The following is a 21,957-nucleotide window of genomic DNA, read 5'->3' on the forward strand; positions in this document are numbered from 1 at the left end:
GCATTTCGCGTTCTACGACTTAACTTGGTTCGTCGAGTTATTGGCATTTTTGAGATTTATATGTCAAATAAATAATCCCTAAAACATGTTTTTACATATAACTTATGCATACCACGTAGTATATTAAAAGTCTAATACCTGATAAAATTTTTAATATTTTATGTCACTTACTGCCACCCTGTTTATAATTTGTCTTTAAACACTAAACAACCACTGTTGCACTCAACAAACTAAAAAGTTTCACCAAGCTGAACTAAGAAGAAAACTCACTAAAACTCGCTAAACAAACTTGAAAATAACTCGCTAAATACACTTTTCTTTCGAATGACGCAAAGCCCAAAGCATTAAAAGCAACTGTCAAACGCGAAAAACTGACTTATTATGTTTCAGAATGCATGGCTAAATAGAAATTGCTGAAAGCGCCATCTATTTCTTAAATTACTTTGACCGATAGATTTCTTTAGACTGTCTTATTCTAATCGAAACCGATAGATGTCGCGCAAAGCATTTTTAATTTTTTTGAAAATTTGCAATTTTCCTGATGGTTTATTCTACAATATCCTTCTACAAACTAAAATACATCTTGAGAAAAAAGAATTAATAAAATCGGTAAGGTCATTTTCAAGTTATTTAATGACCAAGGAAAATATGGATTCATTTTTATATATTTAATTAGATAATAGAATTATTTGTTTCCTAGTAAATGTCAAGCAATAACAATTCCCCCCTATCATTGTATCACATTTTTTTGTTTACTTTTCACCTAACCCCTATAGAGGGGGGTCAATATATAGGGAAAGACCTTGTACATGCCCTTTATACAGATTTCTCCAAAGCATTTGATCGAGTTACCTATTCAATCTTTATTAAAAAGTTGGAGGCTATTGGTATACATGGTTAGCTTTTAATGTTTTACCTGACTGGTAGAACACAGACGGTAAGACTTAAAAATATTCATTCGGTGGAGATCAAGGTTCCATCTTGGTCCATTAATCTTTTAATATTTATGTGAATGATATCTCATATTGTTTTCTTCTGATCTGAAGTTGTATTTAAGTGTTCACAGAACGGATGATTGCGTTAAGTTGCAGTCAAATTTGGACCACTTAGTTCAATGTTGTGATCAAAATGCCATGGAGCTAAACGTCAAGAAGTGTCATTTGATGGTTTTTAGTCGTTGCCTATTGACCGTGTTTGCAACATATGATGGCCTTTGGACATTCACTTATGTTGTCAGTTGTCATAGATTAGTTGTTGTTATTTGGTCAGTTGTCTTAGATACCTCACATATCCTCCATTATCACAAAGTCTCCTCAAACCTTGGATTTCATTAAACATTGTATAAGAGATTTCCTCAATATAGCATCCATCAAATTAATGTTCTGCTCTCTTGTGCCGCCAGATCTTGATTATTGTTTATGTATTTGGAACCCTTATTACAGTGTTCATATTCAAGCTATCGAAAGAGTGCAACATAAGTTTCTACGATATGTTTCATTTTAAGAACATTGTGCTGTAAATGATAGTAATTATCACATGTTTTATAAGTTATTGCACTTGTTGACTTTTAGCCCTGAGTTGACGGGAAGGATTAATATTAATGCACCATCTCGACGTACAAAACATGAATAAATAAATAAATAAGTGATAAAACGATTTTTTTTAGAAGACAAATGTGAGGCATCCAAGAGCGATTCCTATCTCCATTCTTCCCAAAAAACGTGCGAAAGGACCCAATCAACCCTGTGCTCCAGTTTAGCTTCCAAAAAGAAAAACACGAAGACTCGCGAAAAACTGTTGGCAAAATTCGAGAAGTTTCTTGCCGAAACTGATAAAGACGAGTGCGGAAAGAAGGAGAACGTTTGTTGTGCGAGTGAGCGAGAGAATCCGTGTAAAAAGAAAAAGAAAAGCTCTCCTTGTAAACGTCAGGATCCGTGTAAGAGGAAGATAGAATGCGAAGCAGTCAATCGGTGTAATAAGATGGAAGATCCTTGTAAAAATAATGGTAGGTGACCGCATTTTTTTGTAAATAAAAGAAAATCATGGAAAATGTTAATACGTCAATGGTAGAAACTTTCTTAGATAACAAACCCCTTTAATCCTTTCCTTATGACATCTCCCTTTGAGATCTAGTTCAATTTTTTTTATAGTACAAAAATGTTTGTTGCTGGTCTTATAGCAAAAGCCGTCAACGCTCTACCAATTAAAAATTACTGGAAAATATAGAAAATTGCTTAGTAGAGGCTTTTCTATATAAAATTGACCTCCCCTAGCCTTCTACCAATAGACACCGATAATACTTTCCATTTTTCTCTTCTTATTCACAGCTACTCTTCAAGCCTCTGCTACAACAAAAATAATGCGAACCAAATGGCCGTGGAATGTAAGTCATCCGTCCACCCAAGAGACACAAAAAATAGTTTTTTTTCTTTACAGGCGAACGACGTTTGAAGCCATCGAGAATCCCGATTCGATGCTCTTCATATTACATGTTCCCTCGCAACATCCCTAGAACACTCAACTCACTTGGCAAAATGACCCTTTACACGTCAGCAAATTCATTTAAATCGAAATCGTACTCATACGTCGATGGGAAACAGGCAAATACGAAAACGGTGTCGTCTGCACAAGATGAGGACTCCTCCTCCACTTGCGAATTATTTCCTAAGAAGTGCAAAGTGGATTCCAGTTTGACCATCGTAGAATTTTGCAAGCAACGGTTACTGGAAGACAAGATGAAGAAAAAAAGTGGTGAGGTGGTAAGTACCAAAGCAGATGTATGTAAGATAAAATGTCCTAAAGAAGAAGAGGAATCTGTTAAGGTTGAATGTGCACCACTTAAAGCAGAAGTGGTTTGTCCAACACCAACAGTTTGCTTAAACCATCCCAACAATGTTAAAAAATCCCCTCAAGAATACTTAGAGCTTCGAAAGGACTGTAACGGAACCAGTCAATCTTGTCCAAGCAAAGAAGAGCATGCTCCATCAAAATCACTAAGCCAGTCGTCTAAAGAAAGTTCGCGTAATAAATACATTCCTCATAAGTCACCGAAGGACTACCTAAAGCGTCGCGAAGACTGTAAAATAGAAATATTATCACCATCAAAGTCTTGCCACACTAACCAAGAGTTCAATAAGGCTAAAGCAGAAAAAACTCCATGCATAGAAGAACTGTTTTTAACTCCTTTAACTGAGGAGTCTTGCAAGGCCCTCAAAGAATACTTAAACCTCCAAAAGGACTGCAAAGCAAGAAGCAAAAGTGTACCTGCTTCAGCCAAATGTAAAGCAGCAGAAAAATTTATACCATCATCATCTTCTGATATGGAAGGCATCAAACAATCCTCAGAAGCTTGCTTAAGTTTACACGAAGAAATGAGAATACATCATATGCAAAAACCAAGAACAAAAGAGAACATGTCATCATATTCACAAAAAGAAGACTGTAAACCAAAAAAAATTGAAAAATACGAAAAAACTTGTGCTCCTAGCTATGCGGCAATGGAAGTTTGCCAAGAAACTGCAGCTCGTAAAAGAATCATGGAAAAGGCATCCTTGTATTGCAAAAGAAGACAGAGATCATGCGTAGAGATGGCAAAAGAGAGAGAGGCCACGTGCGAAGCACCACCAAAACAGCGTCGTTCCAAAAGCCACGATCCCGCCTATTTAAAAGCCATAGACAATGAAGTTCTTGCGAGGATGATGAAGAAAGCTCTTCAGTATTGCAAGAAAGATACCTGCAGGGTTAGAAAACAACCTCCATCCTGTAAAAATTATTCTTCAGAAGCTAAACACCGATCGGTCAGCTGCAACCCTACCAAAAAAGAAGACTCATGTAAGGAGCATCGATCAGTGAGTTGTAAGGAGGATAACAACAAAAAGCTCCAGAAGATTATAGCAAAGGACCTAAAGAGGTGTAAATCTGAACCAGTAGAGAACGCTGTCCGTCCAAATCCACCGGCCATTGATGGGGCTGATCGACGCAAGTACATGGAAAATCTGAATAAAGAAATATCGGAAAGGATGGCCAAGAGGGCAGAGCAATATTGCAAAGGTTGCGTTGATCAAGCAAAGATTGAAAATACTATTAAGTACATGAAGGAAGCAAGAAACAATTGTACGGATCCTTGTGCAAATACGGAACCAAAGTCCCCATGTGGATCTGTACTTATTAATTGGGTAAGCAAGTCTGAAAAATTCATTAACACCTCTGACCAATCGGTTAATCCTTCAGTAAAATGTGAATCTAGCCAAGGAACCTGTGGTGCTAAAGTTCAGAGGAGTAGGTCTTGTACTAATAGTAAGAAAGATAATTGTGCTAAACCCACCGAAGAATGTAGAGAAGCTTTAAGAAAATGTGAATCTGATCAGAGTACTTCTTTAACAGCTAATAAAAAAACGAGTTCTATTGATAAATCCAAACGTGAAGAAAAACCTACAAACTGTACTAGTACAGTTTGCAAAAGTAAATGTACTACAGAAGACAAAGACAGAGATGCTTCTGTACATTTAGATTGCTTAAGGAAATGCAAATCTGGTTCACAGATATCATCTGCAAAAAAAGATCTTGAAACGAAAAGAACCAAATCTGAATGTAGTAGTACAATTTGTATCAATAAGAAGGCTAATTGTATTGATCTTCCACAAGATACATGCAAAAGTGCTTCTGTAAAGTCATGTGAAGAAAATTCTTCAAAATGTAAATGTGTTGCAAAAGACAAAGATACTTCTGAATCAAATAGTATGATTTGCAAACAGGTTTGTAGCAATGAGTGTGCCAACTCAGATGACCCCTCGGAAAGAGAATGTAAAGAAGCGCTACTGAAACTTCATGAGTGCCTCATAAAGAAGAAAAAGAAGAAATCCATTAAAGGAAGAAAGAAAAAAGAAAAATCCCAAATATTTAAATGTAAAGATGAGAAGAACATTAATGCTGCTTCTAACAAGATATGTATGAAAGGCGTTCAATCAGTAAATAATAATGAAAAGTGCCCATGTGCTGATAAAGAGGTAGGTACAGAAAATATCAAAGCAGAAGATAATACTCCTGTACATTGTAATACGTCAAATAGTACAATTTGCAAAGAGGTTTGCAACAATAAGTGTACCAACGCAGATAAACTGTCTGAGAGTGAGTGTAAAGAAGCCCTATTGAAACTGCATAATTGCCTCATGAAAAATCAAAAGAAGAAGTCCACTAAAGGAAGAAAGAAAGAAGAAAAATCTCAAATAATTAAATGTGAAGACGAGAAGAAAACTAACAATTGTAAAGATGCTGCTAAGAGCTCATATGTGGAAAATGCTAAATTAACAAATAATAATGAAAAATGTCCATGTGCTGATGAAAATGAAGAAGTATGTCAAGATGCTGCTAAGGATAAGTGTGAAGAAGACGTTGAAGCAGTCAATAATAATGAAAAATGCCCATGTATCAATAAAAATGAAGAAGTATGTCAAGATGCTGTCAAGGATTTGTGTATGGAAAATGTTGAAGCAGTAAAAAATAATGAAAAATGTCCATGTACTGATAAAAATGAAGAAGTATGTCAAGATGCTGCTAATGATTTGTGTATTGAAAGCATTAAAGCAGTACAAAATAATGAAAAATGCACATGTGCCAATAACAATGAAGAAGTTTGTCCGAAAATTGAAGAGGTAAGCTGTAATCGTGAAGAAGTAAGAATTGGCCCAGAAGTTTGTAAAAATTTCAAGGAGGCAACTAAATGTTTAAATGAGGAACCAAAAGAACGAAATATATGTGAAGAAACAAGAGATGAATATGCTTGTTGTAAACCTCTTGATGATTGTAAAATGAAAAATTGGGAAAGCAAGTCTTGCGATACCATTTTGCCATGTGAGAGAGTTGATAGGGTTGAAACGGGTTTTGAAGAAGAGCAAAGCATACAAAAAGGGTTAAAACATCTGACACCATTAGGAAATGAGGAGGAAGATCTGGTTGATATGGGAATAATGAGGCAATGTATGCTTATATCCAAGAAGGCCAATAGACCTTTATTTCAACGTAAGAGAAAAATTAATATTAGCTATAATAAAGGCTTTATCTTTTGATGTTTTAGCTGTAACTCAGGAAGAATTGGATGAGGCATACTGCAGGAGGAAATCGATGATTTGTAAGGTTAACAAATTGGGTGAGTACATGTCTCTTGGGGCAGTATAAGTGGTTGAATTTGATATAATTTTTAGGTCCAGGGGAGAAAATGGTTTGTGGTTTAGGTGAGGAAGATCTCTGTTCGAGTTCTTCTGATCCAGCTGAGAGGATTGTCAAGTGCTCTTTGGTTAAGGATGAGAAAAAAGGAACAAGGTTAAGAAACAATTTTATTTATTAGTTAAAAACAAAAGTCCAACTTGGAACATTTGTTTTTTTTGCACGACTCGAGCTTTATACTGTAATTATTTTGGCTATTTTTTATAAAAACAGATATATATGCACTGAAATACCTAATGAACCAAGCAAGTGCCCCGATGCCAGAGAAATGGTAAAAGTAATATCAAATAAGTTGGTATGCACGAAATATCCTTTAGGTGATGGTAAGATTCATGAAAACTTGTTTCAACATGCAATAAAGAGTAAATATTTCAGGCTGTTCCGTTGGGGTCAGTTGTGCGTTAGCCAAAGTAGAAGAACTCAAGAAGAAGAAGAAAAAGAAAAAGGCAAAAGTGATGACATATACAGATTTGATGAAGAAGTGCAGAGAGTCCTCAAAAAAGCTGAAATCTTGCAATCCGAAATGTGAAAGTAAAGCACGTCCAACTCAGTCTCCGGAGAACCAGGGGTGACTTTTTTCAAAATTTTTGTCAAATCGTGTCTTTGAGAGTGAGACAAATAACTAGGGGTGTCAATTACTAAAAATGGCAAAACAAATACTCAAAAATGTTTTAAATGTTGGTGTTTTTTTTTGTAAAGTTTTTGGTCAATAAATAACTGTTTTAATAATGTTTATTGTTGGCATTTGCCGTAACAGGTCTGTACTAGACAAAAAAACTCACCCCATGTCCAATAAATTCTTCATCTTGGGCTCCATGGGGTCCCTGTTTGAAAAAATGTTTGGGTAGTTCGCCCTGATGGTGAACCATGCTTCTATTGCGCTCTTTGTTTTCTCGTGTGAGTAATAACAGGCATGAAGAAAGAGATAGATAAATTCTTCGGTCACTTCCGGTAGATGGGGTTGTGATGACATCCTAAAAATATGGAAGTGTATAAGTTTTTTGCTATTAGAGCTCTCGTTTGTGTATGAAAATTGAATATTTATGTGTTAAATTGATCAGATTTCCTATAATATCAAGGCTAAACTAATATGGTATAATTATTTTTTATAATAGGGGTCAAATGGAATTGATGCCCAGTTACCAGTTACGATAGTCTAAATGTTATGCGATGAAATCGGTTTGATTGCGTATTATTTTTTATATTTTTACTTGGGTTTCTTATAATGTCAACGTCTCGACGTTTACTCTAACGCCCTCAGGGCCATGAAATAATAGTCAAGTATTAATACGTTCCTCCAGTCTCATAATAGATAAAATATTAAACTGGAACAGTTTACCTTTACCTTTACCTTTTACTATCGGAGCAAGAAGTTTATGATAATGTAGTGACCAAAATAACCTTGGAGGTCTTACACAAGAGACAATATAAAAACCGTCAATAAAATTATACCATGTCGAAATTGTCTTTAGGCATGACAACTTAATTAGGAAATTAATATTGCTAATCTGCCAATAGTTAAATCGTTTATAGATTCGATAATTTTTGAATGTGGAACGTGCAGCGTATATGAGTTATTTGTTAGGATATTTACAAAATATTAAGCATTTTTAAAATAGCCATACATACCGGGTGGTGCATCGCCGAGTGAAACATAGGAAATCCCATGTAAATTTTAAGGGGTCAATTATTGGCTTGCCTGTACATTTAACAGAAAAAATGTAAGATAACTTTTTGAAGAGACCAATCTGGCAAACCCTCGTGCAAAGTTTCAAAAAATTTTAATAAGCGAATCTTGAATTACTCAATCAAATGTAATTGCAAAATTAGCAAATTTTCGGTTCAGGTAAAACCAGGCACCAGCCACCAGCAAACAATTTTTTAAAAGGCTTTGTCAAATCTGACGTACAGCCGAATACAAGAAATGTTTTTTTTTTCGTTTTATCAATCTCACAATCATACATTCAAAGTAAGACACGTTAACATTACTTTTTTATCTAAACTTTTATTTAATATAACGATCAAGTTAAACCAATAACAATTCTTATTATCGATTATTAAAAAATAATTTTATCATACTTAGAATTTAATTAAACCAATAGCAGTATCTGAAATATTTTCAATTTATTTTCCCATCAAGCTTATCTGGTCCATTTTAACCATTAAACCTATCGTTAGTAAATTCGAGTCCAAAGACATTGCAATAAATAATTGTAAATGTTTAAGATCGAAAATAGATCCAAAAAAAGAGAGAACAGAACTCCTTAATATTTTACTAAGTGTGGAAAAATAAAATAAAATACAATAACATTTTTAAACATAATAGAGAATTACATAAAAACATCAATTAATCAAATGTTCAAACAACCCCCCATTAACAGCTAAACAATATCCTAGCCGATTATAAAATTCATTTCTAACGTTACTAAATTGATATTGGGAAACTTTATTACATTCTAACGAAATATTGTTTTGTAACTGGTTTAGATTCTCAAATTTTACACTTTTATAAACGACACTTTTTAAATGACCTCACAAAAAGAAGTCATTTGGTGAAAGATCAGGTGACCTGGCTGGCCAAAGTGGCCGGTACCGTGGACCAATAATATTGCCGTTAAAAGCATTTTCCAAACACTCTCCAACCATACAGGCATTATGGGCCGGACAACCATCGATTTGGTACCAGATCATTTGATCTTTTTGAACAACTTCTTCCAAGGCGGGTCCAATTTGATTTTGAAATAAGTCCAAATAGGTTTCAGCTGTTAGGTTATAGTCCATAAAAAAGGGTCCAATGATATGGTGTCCGATAATTCATACGAATACATTTGTTTTTTGGGGATATTGTGTCCGAGTATGAACAAAGCGATGTTCATTCATCAAAATGCCATTATTCGCTCTTCATCTCCTTCCTGCAGCTCTTGATGTTTTTCGAATTTATACGAATAATATTTGTGTTTTTGCGCAATACTGTTGTATGATGTTTATTTACCTCTTGCCCAAGAACCCTCGTACTAACCATCTTGTTTTTCTCCACACTCAGTAGAATATTAAGATCTCTGATCTCTATTTCTTCGGCTCTATTTTCGATATCCTGAGTTGAACATTTACAGCTATTTATTACGGTACCTTTGGACTCGAACTTATTGACAATACGTTTAATAGTTGAAATGGACGGAATGGGCTCGGTGGGGAAATAAACTAAAAACATTTCAGATACTGCTCTAAAACTGTTTCCCGCATAATGCCACTTAATTATGGCTATTTTTCGTCGATTGAATAATTTATACTTGTTTTCAAATATCGACTGTCACTGATTTATTGACACTTTTCCTCACATCAGTGACAATATTCATTTTACTGGTGCCCGTTTGGTTTAACCTAAACCGAAAATTTGCTAATTTTGTAATTACATTTAATTGAATAATTCAAGATTCGCTTATTAAAATTTTTGGAAACTTTGGACAAGGGTTTGCCAGATTGGTCTCAAAAAGTTATCTTACATTTTTTCTATAAAATGTACAAGGAAGCCAATAATTGACCCCCTTAAAATTTACATGGGTTCTCCAATATTTCGCTCGGCACCACCCGGTATACCATGTGAACATCATCCCCTGAACTCTATAATATTGTTCAAACATGTCGTATTTGGTCATTGATTTTATGTAAATATTGACACTGTTGATTTTTACTAGTATCTTCTTGTCTTTAAGGGTCGGTATTATAAAACTATTTTGACAGATAACTTTAAGTTAACTTGTTAACAGTTAACTTTAAAATGTAGAAGTTAACTTTATCGGGTGGATGGGGTATCAGTTAAAGTTAACCTTATATAAAAAAATCCTGGTTTTTGACATATATTCTGTCAATAATTTTGAATATAACCTAACATTGAAAAAGCTTCTATTCCTCGACATTTTTCAAGTTCTTTAGCTTGTACAGGCTTTCTTTCTAGTAGTATATCCACAGCCGAGCCAAGCCAAAATAAAAACACGAAAAATTTATTTTTTGACAATAGTACATGGTCCTAATAACGTCTCAAAGAGGAAGAAGCAGAAATGGGACGTTTATGAAACTGATATTTTATTGCTAAGGGTTTAATCAATTGATTTGATACGTCGCTTGACAGTGTTGACGTTTACCAATGTCGCATTTTAATTTTGATTTAACATCAACTGACACTGTCGTCATTTACTAATATCGTCACTTCTTGAAACTGATTATGTAGTGCAATTGAGGTTTTATTTTTTCTTGTCTAGGTCTAGTTATCTTCATTTTGTGTGTTTTCTTTCGTCAGATTACAGAATTTTAATTAATACTAAGTGCCTTTTATACTCTGACACTGTTAAAATTTACTAAAGCGGTTCCTTCTTAAAACTGAGTTATATTTTAGGATTCAATTTAATTATTACTAAGCTATTTATGATGATTTATGAAACATAAACAGGTTAGTTATTTTACGGTAAAGCATTCCATTTAATGAAAATGAAATTTTACATATTATTAAAATTAAAATTAAAAACAAAATGTCAAGTGGACCTGATGACATTCCTTTACATATTTTTAAGAATACTGCTGGGGCTTGCCTTAAACCATTAACTGATCTTAATAATGATCTTTTCTTCTTCTTCTTCTTCCTCAAATTTAATGGACTCGCGTCATTTTGACGGCCGCCCAATCTTGTTGTTTATTATGGATCTACAGTTTAACGTGGGTTTCGAACCACGCGAGTTTTTTGTATGAACTAGTATAAACACAAACAGCCATGCCCATGCCAGGATTCGAACCTGAGACCACACGATCGCATCGTGAACGCTTTGCCCACGGTGTTACTGGGGTTGGCAAATTTATCTTTTGAAAAGAAAATTTTTCCAAATTCGTTAAAAATATATCTAAAGCTATATCAAATTATTTTGACAGGCCAGCAAAATAGCGGCTTTGTATTTGGTAGATCCAAGACGACCGCTGTTTTGGCATTTTTGTCAGGGGTAATCAAGGTTCTTGCAGCGGGTGAGCGCCCTGTTGGGATATTTTGTTATCCGAAGACAGAACATGGACACAATTGATTTATCTGCTGGAAAAGCCTTAGAGGAACTTAGCAATTGGTTTATTTTAAATCAACTTTACTTGAACCATAAAAAGACTAATTACATGGTTTTTCATGCATGTCATAGTCAAATGGATGGTGATATTAATTTATGTGTAACCAACGATAACGATTGCTTGAAACGCCAAAAATCAGTTAAGTTTCTTGGCTTAACATTGGATGATTCACTTTCTTGGGAATCTCATTGTGCTAAGTTGTCGATGAAGCTCGGTAGTTTATGTTATGCCATTAGGAACCTTAGGGTGGTAATGGAAATTAATCAACTAATTTGTCTATACCACGCTATTATACGCTCACTAATTTTGTACGGTATTCAGCTTTGGAGCTGTACGTCGCATGCACGCCAAGTGTTTATTAGCTAAAAACAGATTCTAAGGTGAATTGCCGGAGTATCACCGATGATTTCGTGTAGACCTCTTTTTAGGGAATATAGAATTTTGACGGTCCCGTGTGTGTATACAGGGTGTTTCTTAACCTATACGCATAAACTTGGAAAATTATTGCTAATGATAAATAATGACTAATAGTGAAAAAAAATAAGTAAAATATTTTTAGTTTCTGAGATAATTCTTTTTTTTTCACAAAAATGTAATAACTTTATCAGGTGGAATTTTGTTTTCAAATTAAGAAGTAAACAAGTCCAGATGATGTTTATTATGTTTAGTAGTACCTAATTTGCTATCAGTTGATACAGTTGTTGTGGTCGTATTTCGTTTTTTATTAAAATTATGCCGCATAATTTTTCAAATGAGGAACTAATGGACATGTTACTGGCATACGGGGAATCAAGACAAAAATGTTTCCTCATAAGTATCATCCGTCGCGTGAAGCTTTTTTGCGTGTGGTTCAGCGGGGTAGAGAAACTGGAAATTTGCGGCCGAGGCCAGGGGTGGAGCCATTAGACCTAGGCGCATTTTAAATCTGGAGAATTTGATTTTAGATATCATCGAAGAGCATCTTGACATAAGCACTAGAACAATTGCTTGGATTATCACCAGTCACAGTTTGGCGAATTTTAAGGCATGAATTACTCTATCGATTTCACGTTCAAAGGGTACAAGCTTTACTTCCAAAGGATCATGCGCCTCGAGTAAACTTTTGCGAGTGGTTGTTACATCAGCAGCAGTTAAGCCCAAACTTTACCAGGAACATTTTAGCTACGGATGAAGCAATTTTCACACGCAATGGTATTCACAATTTTCGCAACACGTATTTTTGGGCAGTTGAAAATCCGCATGCCATTCGGCGAACAAACTTTATAACAAGGATTTTCAGTAAATATGTGGGCTGGAATTGTAAACGGAATACTTATTGGCCCTTTCATTTTGGATAATCGTCTAACTGGTGCTCTTTATTTACAATTCTTGCGACAAAATTTGCCGGTACTTCTTGAAGAAGTCCCTCTTCACATTAGGCAGAATTTGTAGTTTCTTCACGATGGTGCTCCACCACATTTTGCGCGACCAGTGCGACGGCATTTGGATCGAATGTGCCCCGAACGATGGATAGGCCGAGGTGGTCCAATTGGATGGCCTCCTCGATCACCCGACCTTAATCCGCTTGACTTTTATTTTTGGGGCCACCTAAAATCTCTGGTGTATGTAACCGAAGTTGACAATGAACAAGAATTAAGAAATCGGATATTTGCTGCCGCCGAGGAAATTCGAATACAACCTGGATTAGCTGCTGTCTGCAGCTCTTGGATTAGGCGTGGTCAATTATGTATTGAAAGTCATGGAAATAACTTCGAACAGTTACTATAATAGTTAAATAAATATTTATTTTGAAGAATTTACATTTTTTTTTTAAATTTTAATTAATAAGTCGTTTATCTCCGTAACTAAAACTATTTTACTAATTTTTTTTTTCACTATTAGTCATTATTTGCCGTCAGCAATAATTTCCCAAGTTTATGCGTATAGGTTAAGAAACACCCTGTATATTTGAAGTTTGCTTATATGTTTTTAAGAATTTTAATTCCTTTACTGTTAGTGGTAGTTTTCATAATTACCCAACTCGTTCTAGAAATGACTTGTCTATGCCTCATAGCAGGCTACTTATTTCTAAAAAATTTGTATTAAGAATAGGTCCAAAACTATACAACAAACTACCGAATGATATAAAGATTAGCAAAACCGTTTCAATACTTAAAAGAAAGTTAAAGGAATTCCTAGCCAATAAATATTTTAATGATGTAGTTAGCTATCTAGCCGATTAGACAGTTAAGTATTATAACTTTTTTAACAATGTAATGTCACTTTTACTATTTTAACTTTTTTTGTAATATAGGTGGATATTTTTGAATGTTAGTTGTCTAGGTAGTTAGTAATATTTTTTTAGGCCAAGATTATAATATGTAAAACTGTGACGAAATCCATACACTTTGTATCAATTTTTTGGATAATAAAAGTTTTCATTTTGTTTGTAATAAAAGTTTTGACATTGTCAATGTTGACATTTACCAATGTCGCCTCTGCTTAAAATCGGTTTAACATCGACTGACACTGCTGACATTTACGAATATAGTTCCTTAAAATTGAGTAAGTAGTGAAGCGCAGGTTCCTTTTTTATTGTCTAGCCCTAGTTATTTTTCTATCCGTCTATCTATCCCCTATCGATACTGTTGACATTAACTAATATCGTCCCCGTCGTATTCTTAAAATTGAGTATGTTCTGCAGTGGAGGTTTTTTATCCTGTCTAGATCTGTTTATATTCCTTCTTCTTTTCCTTTGTATTGTTATGGTTAAATTTTGTCATTTAATTTATTTATTACTGATTGTCAGTTATAATACCTGTATTTGAAGAGAAACTAATAAAAAGAATTCAGTATAGGATAAGTGAAATCGGAGTATTTAGGATAGCAACTGATTGTTTTTTTAAATTTTAAGCCATATTTTAGCGAGTACTCGCCTTACTCGGTTGCCTTACGATATCTTAAGCGTTACGTCATCATATGGGTTGCGCTCGAATGACGTCATGTCTAACAGCTGTCAGAGTCTAAATATTAGTAAATATTAACTATACCTTTCATCGGTATTGCATTCGTTTTAAAGACTGACCTAAACCATGAAAACATCTATGTCCGATTTCATACATTTTTAGGATCAGATCTAGATCGTAACAAAATACAAATTAATTTCGCCCTGAAAACGTTTATAAAGGGCAGATATTTGCCTAAGAGAAAATATAATAAACAAAAAAGTTACTGGCGTAAACATAACCTCACTCATATTTTTTTTCCACAGAAATAAACGCGAAGACAAAATTGATTTAAAAAATATCCCTGCAACCTCACCATTACGTGCTTCACTGTAATTTTTGCAAATCTATTCGCTCTTTTGATAATTAATTATTTTCTGCATTTTATTTTCTGCAACTCTAAAAAATATCAATATTTATTGTTTATTATTGTTTGTATAGCTTCCCTTTGTAAACGTATTTGATTCCGTTATGCAATTTAGCAGTGTTAGTGTGTACTTACCTTAACGCAATATATTATGTGTCATGTCTATGTCACTAAGGATTTAACATTAAAAACGATAATAAAACGTTTTTCCGTGTTTTATTGCTAAAAACGCATCCTGCAGTCCTTATTAGTGAACAGGTTATGGGGCCAGTCTACCCGGTTGTTACAGTATAGTAGTTTGCAGGTGGGAACGTTTCTAGTTGTGTGGAAATCGTGAAAAAGTTTTGTGTTGGTGGACAATGTCTGTGGTGCAAAATAGTATAAAGCCCTTCGACGGGAGCGGAATTCTAAATTGGAATTCCGTGTAAAGCTATTACTGGAGCACCATTGAATCCTGGAAGTTCTCCACCAGGCACCACCTTCGACGGAAGGAGATTTAGAAGAGTTCCAGAAATCTGATGTAAAGGCAAGAAATTTAATAATAAATTGCATGGCTGACAGTGTTTTAGAAATGATAAAAGATAAAACAACTGCCAAGGAAATAATTGAGACACTTAGGGGGACCTACTTAAAGTGTGGAATTGCCAGTCAGGTGCAACTGCAAAGAAAACTTCGGAATATGAAGTTGATGAAGTTGAAGGATCTTTGCAGGAATATTTAGTCGAATATGAGAAAACTATTTTCGAGTTCAGGAATGCTGGAGGTAAGATAGAGGAAAGCGAGGTAATTTCTCAATTATTAGCATCTATGCCAGAGTCTTATCAAAGTATAGTAACTGCTTTGGATGTGTTTTTTTGCCAGGATAACAAAATTACTCTAGATTTTATAAAGAGGTAATTGTTATGTGAAGAGACGAGGCAAAACAAGAAAGATGTAGACTCTGTGAGACAGAATGCAGCTTTTCTTGAAAATTGGCGACATCCTAGGAAGAAAAATGAACAAAAAGGTTTTCCATATAGGTGTTACTCGTGTGGCAAAAAGGGGCATAAGAAGTCTGACTGTCCAAACCGGAATAAGGCATATGTGGCAGAAAAACCAAGCGGTAGGGAAGATGATTTATTCTTCGTAACAACATTGTGTAGCGAGGCCTTGTCGAGCCAAGTGGAAAATGGTTTTATGGAATTTGTTGTGGATAGTGGAGCTACGAATCATCTGATTAGGCCTGAGTTTAGTAAGTACTTAACAGATGCTAAAGAAGTACATTTAAGGATCCAAGTTGCAAAAGAAGAACAGAGGATTATAGGAACCACCCAAGGCAACTTAAGGTTGTTAACAAGTACAGAAGACTGAAGTATTGGAAAAATTTAGGGTGTATTTGGCAGCGGCTGAAGCTAAGTTTCAGGTAAAGTTGAAAAGGCTACGATTTGATAATGGTGGAGAGTTTATCACCAAGGATCTTCAATCATTCTGCAAGGCTCGAGGAATCCATATTGAGTACACCATTCCAAGAAATCCACAGCAAAATGGTATTGCTGAGCTGTTCAATAGAACTGTGTTGGACCGAGCAAGGTGTATGATATTTGACGCTCATATGGATAAGAAATTTTGGAATGAAGCTATTCAGAGTGCTGTGTACCTTATTAACAGGACCCCAACATCTGTGCTTGGGAATGGAAAAACTCCTTCTGAGATTTGGTATGGTGTTAAACCAAATTTGAATAAAATTCGAGTTTTTGGATGTAATTGTTTTGTTCACATTCCTAAGGAAGACAGGAATGGAAAACTTGATGCTCGGAGTAAGAAAATGTTAATGATGGGATACACAGATAATGGATACAGAGTGTGGGACATAGAAAAGGAGAAGATAGTCACAGCTAGGGATGTAGTTTTTGATGAAAGGAAGAAGAGACTAGAAGGAAATCGCCAGAAGGAACAGGGCGACATCATAGTGTTTGATGATTCTGCTAGTGTGGCAACAGAACAAGAAGTTGCAGGTCAAGGTACAATAAATCGTGATGTTCAGCTTGATGTCGAACAACCCAATGAAGATGTTCCAGGTGAACAGTCTGTGGTAGAAGATGAACCTCCCAGAAGGGGACAGCGACCCATAGTAATTCCTCATAAATATGATGATTTTATTTTAGATTACAATGAAGAAGACGGATTGATGGCAGCTCTTTTCACTAGGAATCTCGAAGAAAATATTCCTAAGAACTATCATGAGGCTTTAGAAACTGGCTGGAAGAAAGCAATCGAGAGTGACCTGAGTGCACTTAAAGAGAACAAGACCTGGGAAGTTGTGAAGTGTCCAAATGATGTGAATGTGATTGACTCCAAGTGGGTGTTTAAAGAAAAACATTCTAATGATGGTGAGGTTGTCAAGAAGGCGAGACTAGTGGCACGTGGGTTTAAACAGACTCTCAGTGCTTCAGCAGAGGAAGTTTATTCACCAGTGGCCCGAATGCTGTCCATTAGGATGCTGTTTGTTTTGTGTGTCGAGCAGGACATGTATGTTAATCAATTGGATGTCAAGTTTGCGTTCCTTAATGGTGATCTACCCAGACCTATATACATGGAGATTCCAGAGGGTGTGTGTGTGAAAAGGGTGCTACCAGACTGTAAGTATGTTTGTAAATTGAATAAGTCTCTTTATGGTTTGCGGGAAGCACCTAAATGTTGGTACACAAAGTTACATAATTATTTGTTATCTTTAGATTTTAAGAGGTCTAAGTGTGATCCATGTTTATATTTTGACAAAGATATTTATCTTGTGGTACATGTCGACGACATATTGTTGTTTTGTAAGTGTGAACAGAAATTAAGTATTTTTAAATGTAAACTTACAGCTAAATTTAAAATTAAAGATATGTCTCTGACTAACAGAGACAAATTCATCTTAAAGTTTTTAGGTTTGTCTGTTGAGAAACATGGTAATGTTTTCATGATTCATCAGAAAGATCTTATTCAAAATATATTGCTTAAATTAAAAATGTCAGATTGTAAAACTTCAAAAATTCCAATGCAGCAAAAGTTAAATTTAAAGGTTACTGATAAAGAAGTTACTCAAGTTAATTTACCTTATAGGGAATTGATAGGTTGTATGATGTATGTCCAACAAGATCCGATTTAAGTTTTTGTGTTTCCTATTTTAGTCAGTATCAAAACTGTTTTACTGAAGAACATTGGAAGTTTCTTAAGCATGTTCTAAGATATTTAAAACAAACAGAAAATTATGGTTTAAGATATGAAAAGTCAGAATCAAGTTATAACTGCATATGTCGATGCAGATTTTGCCAACAATATTAATGATTTTCCTGGTTTTGCGGTCAAAATGTTTAGTAATAATTTTGTTTATTGGAAAACCAGAAAGCAACCGACAGTTTCATTAAGCAGTGCAGAGGCTGAATACATTGCACTATCAGATTGCCTAAGTGAGTGTATTTTTATTGGTCAGCTGCTTTCTGCAGATTTTAAATGTAAATGTTTTTTCAATTCAGGTGTATGAGGACAACCAATCCTGTATAAAGATGGCTAATACTTTGGAAATAAAGAGAACCGAACGTATTGATGTGAAGCATCATTTTATTAGGGATTGTGTTGATAATGGAAAAATTAAATTAAGTTATATTTCTACTTCAGAGCAGATCGCTGATATATTTACTAAGTCTCTAACGTTTGCAAAATTGAAAAATTTCAGGGATCAATTAAATGTTGTAGAATGTTAGATAAGATATGAGATATAAGTATTATTATTTTTTGTTAATGTTGTGTTTAGGTATTTGTGTCAGTTGAGGTATTGCAAAATTGAAGGGGGATATAAACGTATTTGATTCCGTTAGGCAATTTAGCAGTGTTAGTGTGTACTTACCTTAACGCAATATATTATGTGTCATGTCTATGTCACTAAGGATTTAAAACTTAGGTTATGTTTTTTTTTTGTTCTGTTGCTCGGGTTCAGTGGTTTTTAACTTTAACATTAAAAACGATAATAAAAAGTTTTCCCGTGTTTTATTGCTAAAAACGCATCCTGCAGTCCTTATTAGTGAACACCCTTTGACTTTGACATATCGAGTTTATTAGCGGTCTCCCGAGACAAACGCTTAAAGCGTCTTAGATCCTGACTTCGTGACGTCATGACTTGATCGCTCGAATGACATGTCTTAAAGACGCTTATAGACGCCTACTCGCTAAAATATGGCTTTACTAACCGATGTAAAACTGAATTGACAGTTGACGTATATCAATGGCGTTTCTTCTTAAACTTGATCTGACATTGACGTTTACTACTGTCATCTTATATTGCAATTCAACTCTGCTTAAAATAGTATTCTTTTTTCTTGCCTAGATCGGCTTATCTTTTTTCTGTATTTTTTTTCGTCAGGTTGAAATTAAATTTAATGGTGACAAAGTCATGGTGACTTTGATCAGTTCTTAATTGGGGTTATTCAAAGTTACTCCCATCTATATTACAAGAAAAATGGTAACTTGCCTTACCTCTAAATTCTACTGGTAAGTACTTAAAAATCCGTATGTATAATATACACTAAGATATTAGACTAAGTATTTTTGTCAGCGAACTATTGGAAGCCCGTAAGGTGATGCATTAAAGTAAAAATTGCATGTGTTTCACAGAAAAACTTCGTTAAATCCAATTATAATTTCTAAAAAAATAACGATAGGGTAAAATTGTCATATTCAAAAAAAATAGAAAAGGATGGTCTTTTCAGAATTGAACACAAATTAACACCTAGAAAACAGCAGAATCAACAAACAAAACGCATCTTTAAAACGACAACCAAACAGAAGACAGACATAATTAAAGCGTAAAATGGCGGTTGAAAACAGGAGGGATGACACTTCAAAAATTGGTCAACCACTAGAGGGCGCCACAGCTTCTTTAAATCTTAAAATTGCATTTTTGCCAAAAACCTCCAATAACGTACACCTCAAAATATTATATTAATATTCTAGGACGATTTCCTCACAAAAAGTTTCTACAAAAATTTCTGTCAGTTGTCAAATAAAGTGGTGGGGGGCGTTTTTAGCTTGAATAAAGAAAACAGCTGAAAATCAGCTATGACTGGACCGATTTTTTTTAAGTCTATTGTGGCCTTATTTTTTCAACCAAAAAAAAAAATTAAAATTACTTTTTCTAAAATCCGCTAGAGGGCGTTAACTTGTTACTAACCCTTTCTGAAGGATAATTTCAAAAAACTCAAATGCAACTATATATATATTTTTTTTACATCATTAAAAGCGGGGAAGAAAACCAAAGAAACTGGTGAAAACGGCACTTCCATATCACTTGTTAAACTAAACTTATTAACAAAATAGTGGCCATTCAAAAATAAAAGTGATAAAAATGGCCATAAATTACTATTTGCTTAGACAAGCTGAATAAACTCGTATTAACTAAGTATTTTTAAAAAGAAACAAACTTAGTAGTGTTTTCAAAAATCCGAGATATAGAATTGATCGTTATACGTTTTATTTATACAGGGTGTTAACTAAAAAGTTGACCAAATTGGCCTATTTTTGGGAAAACTGTGCATACAGTTTATAGTTGTTCTATAAGAAAGTTTTGAAACTTTGGCACCATACCATACCATAGAAAAGTCAATTAAAGATACAACAATAAAATAATTTGACACTTGTAACAATTTTGATGATACCGGATGTAGATGAAAACTTGCTTATTTTAAATAGGACACTTTATAATATGTTATTTGATATTTAAATTCTACATACAATTTTAAGAAATCTTAGGTGGTACAATAAATAATATGTTATACACATAATTTATTTAGTGCCTCCCCAAATGTTCAAAATGCATTTCACCATTTTCTATGCACTGAAACATCTTTTGTTCGGTAGACAAAACTGCAGTCTCTACCTCAGCAAATGAGAGAATCTGAATGCAATCCCTAATCCGGCCAATCATATTTTGTCGCGTCGTAGGTCTTGTTGCAAAAACAATTTCTTTAACTCGATCCCATAAATAAAAATCCAGGCACGTTAGGTCTGGTGATCTAGCCGGCCATGGAAAGGTACCGCCCCGTCCTATCCATCTACCAGGGTAGGTAGGATCTAAAAACTCCCGAACATTTCGGGTGAAATGTAATGGACAACCATCGTGCTGGAACATCATTCGTTGACGAATTTCAAGTGGCACATCCTCTAATAAAATTGGCAATTCCTCCCTTAAAAACTGCAAATAATTTGCACCATTTAGTGCGTTGTTAAAAAAAAATGGGCCGATAATTCGACCTCCTAATATTCCTGCCCAACAATTTAAAGACCAACGGCCTTGATGCTGAACTTTTCGCATCTAGTGCGGATTCGTTGGTTACCAGTAATGAATATTGTGGAGATTCACGCCTCCATTGCTGTGAAATGTAGCCTCATCTGTCCACAATATGTTTGAAAGCACCTGAGGATCCTCTGCAATCATACCCAAAAGCCAGTGACAATGGTCTAGCCTTCGGTCAAAATCTTGTGCATTTAATTCTTGATGCAGGACTAAATGATATGGATGAAACCTGGATCAAGATGATGACTGCTGATTCAACAGAATAGACCAATCTGGTGCTTTTCGTGTAAAAATTAATTAATTTTACATTTAAAGCATCATCATCAAAAAATGAACTCTCCTTAGGAAAATTAAGTCTCATCGCGTATAGTGAAGATTAATATCCAAAAGATCGCTTACCTGTACTCCTTAAAAATATTCTGAACAGTAGTTCGATTTACTACCAGGTCGTGCGCTATTGTTCTAGTACTTAAGTGAGGATTAAACTCGACGTAGGCTAAAACATTTATTATGTTGTCTTCGGTGCGTCCCCTGCGTTGTCTCCGAAACACGGGCAGCCGAACGTTTCCAGTCGTTCGCAAACGATGTATGATCCGAAGAAAAACTTTTGCAGTAGGATGGCGTCTATCAGGATACTGATGCGCATACACCCTTGCAGCAACTGTGGCATTTCTCATACATTCAAAATAAGTACCTATTATGTCAAACGCCTCTTCGTTTGTGTAAAGCATTGTTAAACAAAGCAATACGAAAAACAGAGATAAAAAGTTAAGGAACAAAAAACTTGAACAAAACACAAAAAACTGGAACAAAACAGGAAAAACTGGAACAATACGAACCACTGGCACAACACGAAAAACTGGAACAACACGGAAAAACTGGAAAAACAAAGTTCACAATACGGTGAACTAACAAGAAAATTATTGGATGTTATTAGCGAGACTTAAAAACGCTTTAACACTCGCAAGAAG

The 21,957-nt window shown here is 34.8% G+C and overlaps 3 protein-coding genes across 10 annotated transcripts in view; 2 read left to right on the forward strand and 1 right to left on the reverse strand.

The window, feature by feature from the left end:
* LOC126733595 (uncharacterized) overlaps nucleotides 1-6,955 on the forward strand; it is a 54,757-nt gene extending 47,802 nt beyond the window's left edge. For 3 of the 6 annotated variants that reach the window (XM_050436944.1, XM_050436946.1, XM_050436948.1), the window contains 6 exons: nucleotides 1,667-2,005; nucleotides 2,437-6,018; nucleotides 6,074-6,145; nucleotides 6,201-6,318; nucleotides 6,436-6,545; nucleotides 6,598-6,955. In XM_050436944.1, the coding sequence (XP_050292901.1) occupies nucleotides 1,667-2,005; nucleotides 2,437-6,018; nucleotides 6,074-6,145; nucleotides 6,201-6,318; nucleotides 6,436-6,545; nucleotides 6,598-6,794 (4,418 nt within the window). In that variant the 3' untranslated portion in view covers nucleotides 6,795-6,955. Of the gene's footprint in view, nucleotides 1-1,666; nucleotides 2,006-2,327; nucleotides 2,384-2,436; nucleotides 6,019-6,073; nucleotides 6,146-6,200; nucleotides 6,319-6,435; nucleotides 6,546-6,597 lie in introns of those variants that run through there. The other 3 variants (XM_050436947.1, XM_050436945.1, XM_050436950.1) reach the window with 3 other exon arrangements.
* The window catches only part of LOC126733602 (uncharacterized), a 189,196-nt gene that overhangs the window by 152,091 nt on the left and 15,148 nt on the right, over nucleotides 1-21,957 (reverse strand). The window contains exon 2 of the mRNA XM_050436970.1: nucleotides 7,005-7,196. Coding sequence (XP_050292927.1) covers nucleotides 7,005-7,196 — 192 coding nt within the window. The remainder of the gene's footprint in view (nucleotides 1-7,004; nucleotides 7,197-21,957) is intronic.
* The window catches only part of LOC126733603 (alpha-tocopherol transfer protein-like), a 71,549-nt gene continuing 68,543 nt past the window's right edge, over nucleotides 18,952-21,957 (forward strand). For all 3 annotated transcript variants that reach the window (XR_007659785.1, XM_050436972.1, XM_050436971.1), the window contains exon 1: nucleotides 18,952-19,185. The gene's annotated coding sequence lies outside the window, so the exon portion shown is untranslated. The remainder of the gene's footprint in view (nucleotides 19,186-21,957) is intronic.

The sequence above is a fragment of the Anthonomus grandis genome, chromosome 2 (genome assembly GCF_022605725.1).
Source record: "Anthonomus grandis grandis chromosome 2, icAntGran1.3, whole genome shotgun sequence".
In the NCBI taxonomy this organism is placed as follows: domain Eukaryota; kingdom Metazoa; phylum Arthropoda; class Insecta; order Coleoptera; family Curculionidae; genus Anthonomus; species Anthonomus grandis.